Raw genomic sequence first — 16,083 nt, forward strand, 5'->3', positions numbered from 1 at the left:
TTATTTTTCCAATTTATATCTTTACCCTCTCCTCTGATCCTGCTGCACATTGCATACTCATGGCACTTCTCTTTTTGCCCTTTCCTTCACTGTCAAGCTTTTAGAAAGAATAGCTTATACTTCCTACCTCTATTTTCTTTCCATCTGAACATTCCTTTATGCTTTGTAGTCTGGCCTCTGCCCATACCACTCTCCAAAAGCTTTTCTCCCCCGAATCACCAGTAATCTTCAGTGACCAACCAGTCCTTTTCTTAGTCCCCATCTCCTTGATCTCTCTATATCATTGCATGCTATTGACTACCCCCTCTAGGAACTCCACTGCCTGGCTTCTATACTCTACTGATCCTATATCTCTGTTTCTCCTATATTTCTATATTTTGTCTTTTCTTTGGCCTTTCATGCCTCCTATTTGCAGTTTCTCACTTTTTTTGTCCTCTACAAATAAAGGAATTTAATAACTACATCTATCATCTTTATGCTGATGACTCCAAATTCATATATCTAGCCCTAATATCTCTTTATTCTACCAGTCTCATTTCCAGTACTTCTTAAAAAAATTTCCCTTGAGTGCTTATCATCCATTTTTATGTTTCAAGCTTGCTTCTTTTTTTTGCACTCACTATTTTCGTTAATGGCACCATCATCTTCTGAGTCATCCAACTTAAAATCTTACAGTGTTCTTTGACTCACCTTTTATCCCTCATAAGTGTCAGTTGCTAAGTTTTGTGAATTCTACAACTTTTAGTATCACTCAAATCTCTTGCTACAGTTTGTATTGCTATCCCCATAGTCTCTAGCCTAGTATAGTAGTCAACATGGGCTGTCACAGCAAGACACCACAGATTGGCTTAAACAACAGATATTCATTTTTAGCAGCTATATTGAGATACCATTTGACATATAAAAATTGTATATATTTAAAGCATACAATTTGATATTTTGATATACATACACACCATGAAATGGTCACAACAATCAAACTAATTAACATATCCGTCACCTCTACATAGTTACCGAGTGTGTTGAGAAGATTTAAGGTCTATCCTCATAGCAAATTTCAGGTATACAATACAGTATTGTTAACTGTAGTCACCATGCTGTACATTTGATATCCAGAATAACTGAATCTTTGTACCCTTTAACCAACACCTCCCCATTTTTCTTCCCTCCATCCCCTGGCAACCTCCATCCTACTTTCTCCCTCTATGAGTATGACTGTTTTAGATTATAGATATAAGTGATATCATGCAATATTTCTCTTTCTGTATCTTGCATATTTTGCTTAGCATAATGTCCTCCAGCTCCATGCATGTTGTCGTAAATGGCAATATTTCCTTCTTTTATCCATTCATCTGTGGAAAGACATACAGGTTGTTTCCATGTCTTGACTGTTGTGAATAATGCTACACTGAACATGGGAATACAGATATCTCTTCAAGATGCTGATTTCAATTTCTTTGGGTATATATCCAGAAGTGGGTTTGCTGGATCAAATGGTAGTTCTATTTTGAGTTTTTTTTAGGGAACCTCCGTACTGATTTCCATAATGGCTGTACTAATTTACTTTTTCGCCAACAGTGTACAAGGGTTCCCTTTTTTCCACATCCTCGCCAACACTAGTTATCTTTTATCATTTTGATATTAGCAACCCTAACAGGTGTGAGGTGATATCTGATTGTGTTTTTGATTTACATTCCCTGATGGTTAGAGATGTTGAGCACCTTTTCATATACCTACAACAGACATTTATTTTCTCACAGTTCTGGAGGCTCAAAATCCAAGATCAAGGTGCCAGCAGGGTTGGTGTCTGGTAAGGGCTTTCTTCCTGGCTTGCTCATGGCTACCTTCTCCCTGTGTCCTCGTGTGAGTTTTTTCTTTGCATACACAGACAGGGAGAACAAGTGAGCACTGGTGTGTCTTTCTCTTATAAGGACATAGGCGAGTCCTGGTGCATTAGGGCCCACCTACCCTTATGATTTCATTTAATTTTAATTACTTCCTTAAAGGCTCTACATACAGTCATATTGGGGGTTAGGGCTTCAGCATATGTATTTGGCGGAGTGGAGTGGGCACACAAAATTCAGTCCATAACACCTAGACTATTAGACTAATCTTGTAATTGTGGTTACCATACAACCCTACTCTTTGCTCTCTCCAATTTTTCCAGTCCACTCTCCTGTTTTCCTCCTACCTCGCTTATCTTTGCCAATTGTTCTTTATCTTTAAATGTTGGAATATACCAAGTCTCAGTCCTCAGCCACCTTCTCTCTCTTTACTTGCTCTCTCAGTGAGCTTTCTTATTTCTCTTTACACTAAATGTTATCTCTTTACTGAAAATTTCCAAAATTATATCTCCAACTCTATCCAAGTCTCCCCTGAGTTCTGGACTGGTATATCCACTTGCTTTTTTTCTTTTTCAAATGTCTTGACTTGGATTTCTAGTAGTATTTCTATCTGGAATCTTGATTTTTTCTTTCCACCAGATTGCCCAAACCTATTCTCCTTCATTGTTCTCTAACCTAGCAATATATCTCTACCATTCACCAAGTTACTCAGGCATAAAACCTAGGAGTTGATCTTCATTTTGTGCTTAACACTTGACATCCAATCCATCAGCAATTTCTGTCAGTTTGAACTATGAAGCTTGGTTCTGGTAGCTCCCCCAGAAGGAAATATTCTAAATCTAATCACTTATCATCACCTCTATTGATACATCTCTCATCATCTCTTACCTAGACCATTGCAATGTACTCCCAACTGATCTCTGTTTTCAGTCTTGCCCTCCTATATTCCATTCTCTATACAGCAACCATAGCACTCTTAAAAATGTAAATCAGATCCTGTCATTCTCTAGCTTTAAAACTCTCCACTGGCAGTCATCTCCTACTACTTCTTATTTTTCTCTTCTACTCTAATTATATGGGGTTCTTGTTTCCTTCAGTGGAATGTTCTTTCCCCAGATCTCACTTCATTCAGTTCTTTTCTCAAATACTGCCTCAGCAGAAAAGTCTTCCCTATTTAATATACCCCCCATACATATATTCACACTCTTTTTTTTTACCCACTTTTCTTTTTCTTTATAACCCATATTAGTACTTGAAGTTATATTATCTATTTGTTTACTTAATTGTCTATCAGAGTTTCCACACTAAAATATAAATTCAAAGATCAAGGACTTTGTCTCATCATTGCCATATTCCAAAGTCCATACAATGCCTGGCAGATAGTAGGTAATCAATAATATTTGTTGAATGAATGAATAAAATTATTCTGATACATGTTCCCAGATTATTCCTTCTAGAGTTCAAGCCCTTAAAATTTCTACCTAGCTATCTCACCACCCATCATCCCTCTACACTCCCCCCATCCCCTGCAAAAAGCAATCAGATAAAAATTAAAACCTTAGTATCTTTCATTTCAAACAGGTTTAAATTCATACTCCAGCACTCTCCATGATTTTACCCCATCTATCTTTGGGCACCAAATGTATTTTGATAGACTTTTAATTTTACTTTTGAACCTAAATAACCATCTTATCAATGTCAAAGCTTAACTTTAAAAATTATTCATCTTGATTTAGATCACTCCCTTGATGGACCCCTTACAAATGGTGATGGCAGAGAGCCCCGGGCAGGAATCAAGAGAAAACTACTTAGTGCATCAGAAGAAGATGAGAGCATGGGAAGAGAAGAGAAAGAGAAAAAAGAAACAAATGAGAAATCACATTTATCTTCCTCAGAGAGTGGAGAGTTAGGATCCAGTTTAAGTTCTGAAAGTACCTGTGGTTCTGATTCTGACTCTGAATCAACTTCCAGAACAGATCAAGATTACGTAGATGGAGACCATGACTATAGCAAATTCATACAAACTAGGCCTAAAAGAAAACTCAGAAAGCAATATGCCAATGGAAAAAGAAACTGGAAGACGAGAGGCACGGGAGGAAGAGGCAGATGGGGCAGATGGGGTAGATGGAGTAGAGGAGGCAGAGGAAGAGGAGGCAGGGGACGAGGCAGTCGAGGAAGAGGAGGTGGCACGAGAGGGAGAGGGAGAGGGAGAGGAGGAAGAGGTGCCTCTAGAGGAGCCACCAGAGCCAAACGTGCACGTATTGCAGATGATGAATTTGATACTATGTTTTCAGGACGTTTCAGTAGACTGCCTCGAATTAAAACAAGAAACCAAGGCAGGAGGACTGTTTTATATAATGATGATTCTGATAATGACAATTTTGTGTCCACTGAAGATCCTCTAAATCTTGGTACATCCAGATCAGGCAGAGTCCGTAAAATGACAGAAAAAGCCAGGGTTAGCCATCTCATGGGATGGAATTATTAACAGTTAATAAATTTAGAATAATTTTAAAAATTTAATGGCCTTCTACTGCAGGGAATTTACCAGGAAATCTACAAAGCAAGTTGTGTGGGGACTTCTGCTTCCTTTCACATTGGTGCTTTTCCATTATGCCAGTATACATTTGTTTCAAGACTTTTGATCTCCACACTTCATTTGTTCAAACAAGCCTTACTCATTAGGCCTTAAATTAAAAAAAAATCTACACACACACACACACACACACACACACACACACACACACACACACCACAGACACACTACAGATTTACTACATGAAGGGAGCATTCAGCTTCTTAAGAGTAGCATGACATTTTTATCTCAATGGAATATCCCTCTTTTGCTTTTGTATCACAGAAGTATAGCACCTTCTTACAGAGTTTTATATAGTTTGTTTTTGCCATTTTGATTCCTGTACCAGTAATAATAACTTTTGCACAATACACCAATCCTAAAGGCAGCTATTAAATGTTTACAGTTTCTATATTGTAAGAACGATCTGGATTATTTTACTCTTCCCAGGCCAAACTTTCATGAATTGTACTGAACTGAAGTATATATTTATACTACAGTTTTTTTGGGGGGTGGGGGATTCTTAATATGCTTTTCATTGATTTGCTTAATTCATGTTAAAGGTGAGAAAGGGTTGGTGCCTTGTAAATATGTAGCAAATCTTTGTGGTGTGTCCTGATGTGTGCATTAACTTTATTAAAAAAGGAATACTTGAGGTATCAATCTAGACAAGGTGCCAAATGCAAAAGTTTCTTGCATCCATTTTCTTTTTCCTATTATATTTTATTGCATTAATAGAACTTGTGTAGCTTAAAAAATAACTTAAACATTTGAAAAATCCTCATCCACAAATAATAACTTAATAGTAGCTCAGCTACCTCTATTAACTACAACTACTGGAAACATTAAGAAAAATAGATGCTGTTATTCATTACTAAGGAGAAACAGAACAAGCTTGGTAGGAATGAATACTCATAAGTTATAAGCTGAGAGGTTAATAATTGTATTGGCTCTCAAATTAATAGTTGTAATTAACAAACTTTCTTTAGTATGCTCTACCTTATTAGGCTTTTCTTAGAACATATTTGTATAAGTAGACTTGATCTACTATTTATGTATCTCTGCTACCACTTACTATTTAACAGCTGTGAGTGACTAGTTTTGAATTTTAAAATGTAACACAGCACCTAGTTTGAGTTGGAATGTTTTGGCTAGCTAATATTTTGAATCAACTTTAATAGGGTTCTGCTCATACCATTCCAAAGGGTTCTTCTGTGATAATCTTTCAGAATAGAACCTGGTTGTACTGCACACTGACATTTTGAGTCATTATTTTATAGATTAAAAAACTTTAAACCGTATGGTCTTGTTTACAGCAGTAGAGTGCACATGGTTCCGTAAGTGAGCTTGAGTTCCAAGATCAATTTTACTCCTCAAATTTGAGAGATTGCAAATTCGCTAATTCATTAGATTCTTAGATTTTTTTGAGGTGAGAAGGATAATATTGATCTCTGTTTTTGTAGCAACCGATTTGTTGCGCATAGATCAGACTTGTGGGATAAAAGAAACGTTTTAATGTATGCTTAGTAATCCCAGGATATTTCCTAAGCTAATGTATTTGTCTCATGCTTTCAATCATTTCATGCATCTGAAAATCCTTAAGTGCAGAGGAAGGAGTACACACAAAACTTTGCTTTTTTGGTTGGGTTGGGTGGGGGTTATTCTCGGACTAACATCTTTAAGCAATTTTCACTTGCAGTAGAAATGATGTTCAGGCTGTAAGAAAGTATTGTGAATTAGTATTGTGAATTATTAATGGAACTAACTTCTGTTACTGGACAGTAGATCAAGCTGATTTTTTGTTGTTGTTGTAGTCTACTTTTCACTAAACCAAAATTACTTCTGGTTGTAACTCAGCTGCCACTTTTAACCATAATATAGATTCAAAAACATTCATGTTTAAAACTCTACATTTGATTTTTGCTAAAATGTACTATTTTAGTTATTCATATCTTATACATTTAGACTAAATTTGTGCCTGTGTTTTCCTGGAATCAATAACACTTTGGCCTACCCTATTCAAAGTAACATAGTTACTTAAATTCATGGATATACTCAAATGTGTATCATGTGTATCGTTTTAGTGTGAAAAATTTTTTTTGACATACTTCTATGAAGAGCCGACCTCTTGAAATGTAGAAGAATTTCCATTTGTGTGATTTAGCTATCTCAAGCTTTATTTATAATTTATTTTGAAAAATAAAAATGGCACATTTATTTCCCAAACGTCAAGATTTTCTAGGTTTAGATAATTAGAATAATAAGGCTGAAGACATTTTTAAGCATATTTTATATGTAGTGAGATACTGTGAAAATACTAGTGAACAGCATTTTGCTGTGATATTGATTTCAGTTATTAGGATTTAAAGTTAGTCACCAGGGTATGTTAGATGAGCATAGTTATCATTTATTACAAAACAAACAGATTGTTTTCTGTTTGCATGCAAATTATTTTAATAAGTGTGAAAATAAAAGTTTGGAAGACAGTATTTTTACTTTTATATCTGGACTCCCCCCCATTTATACTTTGCTTTTTTTTGTAATACCACCTCCTGTGAATGTGTTGTAATTTATATCGCATTGATATTTTATCACTTTAATTTTTTAGAGGTCCTTAAAACCTAAATAAGATCTGGGTTTAGCCATAGCAAAGAAAGTAGGAAATGAGCTAAGAATTCTGAAGAAAAGTCTAAATCTTAAATGAATTGCTAAGAAAAAAACAGTTACATTTAGGCCCATGAGACCATATACATGTACAAGCCTATTCCTATGCTAGATATTAACAGTCAATGAATTGTAATATTTCTCATGAATGCTAATAATGTTTTAATTTCCAGCTTTAAGATCCTAGCATGTGTATCTGTTTATGAAAACAGAATTGTGTGTTTCTTCTATGGCTTGCTGCGTGTATCTCTTCCAGCAATAGGATGCTCTCCAAAACATTCACTAGCCTATTAATGTAATGACTAGATATGTTTGTGTGTGTGCACATGGGCGTTCGCGCCTGCGCACACACACACACATGCATAGGTCTATATGTAGATTTTTTTCCCCAACTTGACACGCTTTATCTCAGACATTAAAAAAATGTTTATATGGAAGACAGCTGTTTTCACTGTCTACCAATTTATTGCCTCTGTTGTAAAGCGCTTAGCCTGTATATATACTGCTTGATCATCCATATCATTATGTCTTCTAGATAAACAATCTAGGTTTTGTCGTGTACATGTGTCCTATTTTTTAAAATCTAATTTGCCCTTCTTTCATGTGTTTCTTTGTCTGTTTCCCTTCCCAGAGATCAGGCTTGTGCTGGAATTCTACTATACAGCACTTTGTTTACCCAGAGGCTAAGAAACTGAGTAAAATTAATAAATCTTATTCTGCACAACTGTGTGCGCAGATACCTAACTCAGCCTTCCAGTACTTTGAAGTAAATTTGAGTCATTTATCTTTGTTGTTGTTTTTCTTGTAATCCTAGGTTGTCATCAGACAATAACAGAATGATTAAAAGAGAAAGATGTGAATGCTACTTTTAGCTTTTTGATAAAAACATTTTTGAGCATTTTTCAAAATCTGTATGTTGTGGTAGTGATAAAATTAAACACCCTTATTACTTGCTCATATATCTCGGGAATTATTTTATGCACATTTACCAACTGGTACTTATCTTTAAAGTTAGAATTTTCTTTTTTTTTAAGCTGGAATTTTCACATCCACAAAAAGACTTACATCCTGTATAATTTTCAGTATACTTTGATATCCAGCCTTTTAAAAACTTACAAACATTTCGAGTTCTGAAATAACTAGTTTATTTCTGGGGGAAGGAATGGAACTTTCAACATTTAAAGTTCATTGTTTTAAATGTTAACTCCATCCCCAACATCTTTGTGTTACATGAGGGTTTATGAAAGTTATATTGAAAATAGAATATTCTAACATGGTTTTTAAGGCTTGTTTTAAAAAACAGTGTGAAAATATTTTCATGCTTTTTTGCTTTTCACCTCTCAGTAAAGTTTCTCTACCAAGTTTAATTTACCAAATTTAACAAGTTTTGATTAAATTCTAATTATGAGGTTAAATTATTTTCATGGTGCTATATTTTGTATAATATGGATTGCGCTCAAATTTTTTGACATTTATTTCTTATATAGTCTTATCCTTGATTATTTCCTTTTCCATCATTTCTCTCCTGCTTGCTTTTATCCTCATTTCTCTTTCTGCAATGAAGAGTGCACCTAATTTAGCAAACTTCAACAAGACTGGCAATTTATGATTCATTGATGGAAGAAGTACAGTAGAAAGGCCCTGCAGTTTAGAGTTAAGGTGTGTTTGTTTATTTATATGTATGCCCATTTGTTATTCTTATACCTATCTTAATTAAATTTAGAATATGAGACTTTGACATAAAAGCATTGTAAGTATTTTCTAAAAAATAAAACTATTGATACGTATTAAAATCGCCATTGGTAATTGACTTTTAAAATCACATACAAAAATATTTAGAAACACAGTTGGGAAATGTGTTTTTACATATACCACCAGATACACATTAGGCAGTACTACAAATGTTAATTCTTTAAACAATACTGTGGTGATGGCAATCAATAATTTATTTCTTTGTCCTGTAACTTATCATCCTTGTCTTTTGTAATCCCTTGCAAAGTATTAACAAAACTGTACTTTATGTTTGTTCTTAGTATCCATAAATTTTAAGGTAGAAAATCATTCAGTTAATAGTTGATGTGATATTGTATATGGACAAAATGTCCATTAAACTAAAATTCAGTAAAGAAAGGTAAACTAAACTGGCTTGGTTTATAAAAGATGTTTTGTTTGGCAGTTATTAGTCATTATAAGCAATTATCTTCAAAGAAAAAAAACTGAACTAATTTGTTGCCATTCTTTATGGGATGTTTACAATAAAATTCCAAGTTGTTTGGAATCAATTGCACTCTTGCTGCTTTGTGCCTCAACTCAGGTACTGGAGATAAATTAACAAATAGAAAGAAATATGGAGTTACCTTTCCATTATCCAGCTTCAGAGACTGTAACATGTAACTCTTAGGCCTTTCTTCTCTTTTGTCATATAATATTCTATTATTGTTATTATTTTAATTAGAGAAACTAGGGCTCTTCTTCCTATCAAAGAAAATTAAGGTGTTTGTTTTTTTTTCCTTAGTTGTTGCAGATATTCTTTGGGTCACTTTTAGGTAAAAATATGTTAGCATTTTAAATGTGGGCTGCTTGGTGCATTAAAAAACAGCCTGCAAATCTTTATTCAACATTTTGTTTTGTAGAGAGAGCTCTTTGAAATGAATAGATTTCTAATGTGTTTATAGCTTATAAGTTTTAACAGCTGAGCTATGAATCTCTGGCATTCTTATTTATAGTAAAATTGCCCACAGAGGCTTAACTATATTATAAACGGTGCTTTAATTCAATGTAAATGAAGAAGGGAGAGAACTAAGGTGAGAGGTAACTTTTAAGCCAGGAACTGAAGGCCGTAACAAGAACATCCCACTTATGCAACTAAATGGTTGCTGAGAATTTTCTTCCCAGTGCTCAGAACTCCATTTGGTTCAAGGTAAGTAAGCTGGCTAAAGACCCAACTGTATGTTTCATACATATACTGCCTGTTTTGTGTATTTAGAATTAAGAAATAAGGTATTTAGCAAAAATATCACCTTTGCCTTCTGCCATCATATCCTATGGCTATGAAAGTAGTCCACATTTTTGCAATATTTGGAGATTTAAGTGGAGATGCATTGTTTGGTATTTGTGTATAGTTGCTTGATTGGTTAAAGATAGCCCTCTTTAAAGATATAAAAGTGTACATTAAAAATTATTAATTAGCAGGCTCTGATGTTTTCTGACTTCACCTGATAGGTTTTTTTAAGATAGAAAAAGTAAAGAATTTTTATAACAAAATATTACAGCAGTATTCAGAAGAAGATCCATTTTTCTTTCTAGTTGGGAAGGTCAAGGACAGAGTGCTCTCTACCCTCCTCCTCAGTTATATGCCCCTGACAATTTAAAGCTACTTTCCAAAAATGTACAAAATAAATTGAAACCAATATATTGAACCTGTGAGTTGGTTTTCTTTGGATATTTAAGCCCGTACACCTAAGTTGCTTTCTTAGGTCTTTTATATAAATAAAGGACTTTTTAATGCTACAGATTGCTGGTAAACCAAATACAACATTAAATAAAATGAACATTTTATGGTGTCAGTGTTTTCTTGAAGTGTTGAAGAAACATTTTTTCTTTCTTCTTTCCTTTCTTGGTAACTTTAGTATGTTTTTCCTTTGCCAGCTGTGGCAATTGCCTTAATAAAGTTACCTCTTATCTGTCGATTACAAACATCTAATAGATAATTCTGTTATTAATTATTAACAAATTAAATCTTAATTTGACATTAGAGAACTTTTAAAAACAACTTTCTGAAGTTAGTATCCTTTCATTAATTTGTAAATTTTGTATAGTCAGATTACCTGCTCAGCATCTTTATTATTCTCTTAGAGAATAAGTTTTATAGTAAATATATGAAGAAATCAAAACATTTTAAATTGCTTGATTTAGATTACTAATATTACTTGGTGGGACTTATTCATTTTAGGAATTTTTTTGATTGATTTTTGTCATGCTACTGTTCTAAGTAGTGTTTTTATAGCAACATGTTAACTTATATTTGAAGTTCTGTTTATTCTGTCAAGTAATTTAAGGCAGTAAAACTGTCTGAAGGTGATTCTTCCTTTTTTCTTTTTAAAAAGCTTAGAATATCATGTTAAAATGAAATTTTCAGCCCAAATTATAAATAGCTCATTTTTTAGGGGATTTTTTGTTATGATGGGTATTGTTCATCTGAAACATTAATAATGAAATACTGGTGGTTCTGAATTGTTTCTATTTGTTAAACTTTAATTTACAAATTATAGCAAACCTTGTATACAAGAACATAAGTGTTAATTTTGTCTAGTGTGGTCCTATGGAGCAGAAAATATCATTTGATTGATCATAGTCACATTGCCTTTCAGTTTCGAAGGTTGCTGTTCATTTTTGTTGTAATTGTGTTGAGTAGTTATCATGATACAGAAAAATAGTTATTAAGGCAAAATAATAGTTCAAGTTTATGGTAGATATATTTTTACTCTCCAGTTGCCTCAAAAATATGACCGGTGAATACAATAAGTTTTCAATACCGTCAAAATATTAATCTTTTATTGCTTTGCTTATAATTATTCAAGCAGAAATTTCCAGAGAACAATCTGAGATAATGAGTTACATTCTTTTTCCAGATACATATGGGGATCACCTTCATAGAAGAAGATATTTACCACCAGGAATTTGTAGCCTACATTCTTTATATCAATGATAAGAGGTGGCTAAAGGAAGACTAGTCTATTCCTTCTCAGATTTGTTTATTTGTTAATTTTATTAATTCAGTCAACATTTATTAATGAATTTCAACATTTACTGAGTACTTGTTATGTGCCAAGCACTGTGATTTTTTTAAAGAGCTTTGCAGTTTACAAATTTCATCTTCAAATATATTCTCAAGCACCAGAATGATACTATCAGTCAATTCCATTTTTCAGATCAGAAAAAATGAGTTTCAGTGAAATCTAGTAATTTGCCGAATATTACATGGCTAGTAAATAGAAAAGCCTTGATTCATCCAGAATATCTGCTTCCAGGTTTCTAGTCTTAGCTTTTATATCTTATTAATGGGGTGATATTTGGTTTCATTTTCCTTTTTCCCATTGTCCATGAAAAGAAGACTCCAAAATCATGCAATAAGTACTTTGAAGATCACATTTCTTTTTGCTTATATCTAAGATCATTTAATAAAGAGGACATTATGATGTGGGTCTTTATGCCTCTTAGTACTTTTTGGAGGTGTTTAATTAGGAACTAAAAGTTTTAAAGATATCAGATTTGTAAGTATAAAAATGAATGGAACTCAAAGTACATATCTTATGCATAATTACACAAAGGTAAATATCCAAGAAAAATGTAGCGAATTTACTTATATCTTATTTTGAGGATTAATTCTGCTAATAATGTACACAAGTGTCCTTTACAGTGCATGATACAAAATTTATCAGTTACTGCTACCTTACACACTCTGTGCTCTCTTGCCAGCTGCAAAACCTAGAACTTTTTTCCCTTCTGAATGTAAATGGTTTCTAAGTACAGTTCTCAGAGAATATAGCAAGGTTCCTGGTCTAAGCCATGGTTTTAATTTAGTTTAGGGTTTTGTTTTGGGCTTTTTTTTTAATAGTCCTTGAATTACTTCTGAGTTTTACTCATTTAATTTGCCACTCTTCCCTTGCACCCTCATTTTAAAAAATTTCCCTAAATCCAAAATATCTAGGGAGAATAGAGTGTTTCAAAAAGAAAGCATTTACTAACCTATCTTTCATATACCAATCCTTCTTTGGTATCATTTTAATGATTTGGATTTTTTTCCTAGGTAAGACTTTGGGGCAGGAATGGCATTTGGTGGGTTTCAAGTAGCCATATAAATATAGTAAAACGGAATTTGAACCCCTGCTAACTTGAAGTTTATAACAATTTTTATTCATTTATTTTTTTATTTTTTAATTTATTTTTGCGGTACGAGGGCCTCTCACTGTTGTGGCCTCTCCCGTTGTGGAGCACAGGCTCTGGACGCGCAGGCTCAGCGGCCATGGCTCACGGGCTCAGCCGCTCCGCGGCATGTGAGATCTTCCCGGACCGGGGCACGAACCCGTGTCCCCTGCATCTGCAGGCGGACTCTCAACCACTGCGCCACCAGGGAAGCCCTTTATTTATTTTTATAACAATTCTGTTACAGTTTATGTGGTTATTAGGGGAAAAACTTCAAGTAATTTAACTCAGAACTAATGTCCTTTGTTACATGGTAAAGCTCCCCTCTTTATTCTTAAGTAATGGGATTTTGCAATGGGTTTTGAAAAGCCATTAGGACTGCCCAAGTTACATTTGGTTCATGGCATTTACATTGGTTTCATTCATATTTCACAATGCCACATTTTCTCTTCTAACCACTTTCCACTCATTGTCATCCAAGGAAGAGAAATGTTGGTTTTTAACAGATTGACTGTTGAGTTCTTCTTTCAACAAAGATTGCTGTAAAAATCAAACAGAAAGGGAGTTGAAAATAGAGGATTAATTTTCTCTGGGGTTGTTGCCTAATTTCTAGTAAGTCAATTCTGCTTTATTTTTGGCTTCAAAATAGGAGAGTTTATTTTTCTAGCTAGGTAGAGAAAGTCAGGTTTGGCTCACTGATTATATCTACATTAATCTTTGCTTATATTAGGAGAATATAACCTAGAAATCTGGCTTGGGGCCTTGTGCTGTGGTTGTACACCATTCTGTGGCCTGGCCTGTATGCTTGACATGTGTTTTGATGGAAGGAGTCTGACTTTAGAGTCAGGTACTATGGTTATGGTGGAGCGTAAAGGGAGAAAGGAAAGCTAAGGGGAAACTGATACCTCTCTAAGATCCATTTTAACTAGAGGAGAGAGAGGAATGGGGTTTGGAGGGTTAATGAGGAATGAAATCCTCTAGTGTTCAGGATTTGGGTGTTGATGCCTTCAAGCACAGCAGTCTCAGAAACAGGTTAGGGGAAGCCTCACGTGATTTTTTTTTTTGAGGGGATGGGCTGTAAAGGGATTGCTTGTGATGGTGGGATTTTAATGTCAGAATTGATGGTATTAGCAATAATAGTTAATTTCTTGAGATCTCAGTGCTATTAAGAAGGTATTATTAGCCCTATTTTGCAGATGAGGAAACTGGTGTGTAGAAAAGCAAATAACTTGCCCAAGATCACGCTGCTAATAAATGGCAGGATTTACCCTCAGATCATTTTCCAAAGTCTGTATACTTAACTATTATTACACATGCCACTTCCCACTGGTCTAGTTTTAGCCTTAGATCTGTCAGAGACTTACTGAGTGGCTTTGGCCAATTCCCTTTTCTTCCTTGGTTTCTGTTGTCTTTAGCTATACAAGGCTGAAGTTGATCACTAAATGATTTCTAAAGTCCCTATGATTTTATTCTCTTAATTTTTTTGCATATCCTTTATGCATCTTCCTTATCTCCAAAACATACTTTCATTGGAGTCTTGATTTTCTTAGAATCTTGATAAGCCTTATACTCTACGGATTAAAGTTATTCATTTAAAGACAAATATCCTATCTGAACTGCTTTCGGATGTTTCAATTTTCATAAAGGAAGGCTTGCAGAATGCAATTTAAGTGTAAAAAAGGAATTAGAAAGATTAACTTCTAGCCTGACAATGGAAGGAGCTCTTCTGACTCACTTCTCAGTGGAACTGGTGAAGACCTCTGGAAATGTAAAGACAAACGGCAAATAGAAAAAAAAAAAAGTCTGTTCAAGAAAATCTATGAAAATTCTGCAAGAAAGGTGAGAATCTATGGTATTTGAACCAAGACCAAGGCTGTTCTCTCCTTACCCCATCCCAGGTCAGCAAGGCAGAGACTACTCTAGACTGCTACAGCCAAAAACAAAGGCTCTCTATCCCTCCAGATCCCAGGCTAAAGGCTTTCTTCCAGGTAGGAGCAGGATATCAACATTTCTTATCCTTCCCCCAGCTGTGTGTTACTGAGACTAAGTCTCAATGAAGTTGACAGGTGGGGGCTCCCTTTTTCTTCCCAACTGCCTCTCATGGTATGGAGGTTCTGCTTTGGTAGTGTGGGCTGAGAAGACTGAGGCCCTGATCACTCTTGCCCCAGCTCATGATGTGATTCTATGCCAGGAGAAGATCTCAGGCTGCTGTCCCTGCCCCCAACTGAGTGCTCAACTCCTAGAGTAGGGATCACTCAGAGGGAAGCTTGCCTTTGTCCCCACTACCAGCTCCAATGACCTGACTCAAGAGATTTTGCCTTGCAGGGAGAAGCAGGCATAAAACAGTTTCCAGTAATAGCAGAATACACATTATTCTCAAGAGCACATGGGACATTCTTCAGAATATACTATATTCAAAGCCATAAGACAGGTTTTGATAAATTTAAAAGGATTAAATCATGCAAAGTATGTCCTCTCACTATAGTAGAATGAAATTGGAAGCAAACAACAGGAGGGAATTGGGAAATTTATGTGGAAGTCAGACAATACTTAAATAACCAATAGATCAAAGAGGAAATCATAAGGGAAATTAGAAAATACATTGATATAAGTAAAACTGAAACACAACATACCAAAACTTATGAGACCAGCGGAAGGAGTACTCAAAGGAGAACTTATAGTTGTAAATACCTATATAAAATGGAAGGGGGACTTCCCTGGTGGGAACCCGTGCAGGGGGCACGGGTTCAATCCCTGGTCAGGGAACTAAGATCCCACAAGCCACATGGTGTGCCCCCAAAAATAATAATAATAAAAGAATGTAAGAAAGCTCTCAAATCAATAACCTAAACTTTCACCTTAGGAAATTAGAAAAAGAAGAGCAACTAAACCCAAAGCAAAGAGGAGGAAGGACATGATAAATATTAGAGTTGAAATAGAGAATAGAAAAACAATAGAGAATATTAAACAAAAATTCGACTCTATGAAGGGATCAACAAAAGTGACAATCCTTTAGCTATGCTAAGAAAAAATAAGACTCAGATTACTAAAATCAAGAGTGTAAGAGAAGAAATC

At 34.8% G+C, this 16,083-nt stretch overlaps 1 protein-coding gene across 1 annotated transcript in view; it reads left to right on the forward strand.

Moving 5' to 3' along the window:
* Nucleotides 1-5,194, forward strand: part of BRWD3 (bromodomain and WD repeat domain containing 3) — a 120,032-nt gene extending 114,838 nt beyond the window's left edge. Inside the window, exon 41 of the mRNA XM_060138136.1 lies at nucleotides 3,581-5,194. Coding sequence (XP_059994119.1) covers nucleotides 3,581-4,332 — 752 coding nt within the window. The 3' untranslated portion in view covers nucleotides 4,333-5,194. The remainder of the gene's footprint in view (nucleotides 1-3,580) is intronic.
* Nucleotides 5,195-16,083: the final 10,889 nt, after the last annotated feature.

The sequence above is a fragment of the Lagenorhynchus albirostris genome, chromosome X (assembly GCF_949774975.1).
Source record: "Lagenorhynchus albirostris chromosome X, mLagAlb1.1, whole genome shotgun sequence".
Taxonomy (NCBI): Eukaryota; Metazoa; Chordata; class Mammalia; order Artiodactyla; family Delphinidae; genus Lagenorhynchus; species Lagenorhynchus albirostris.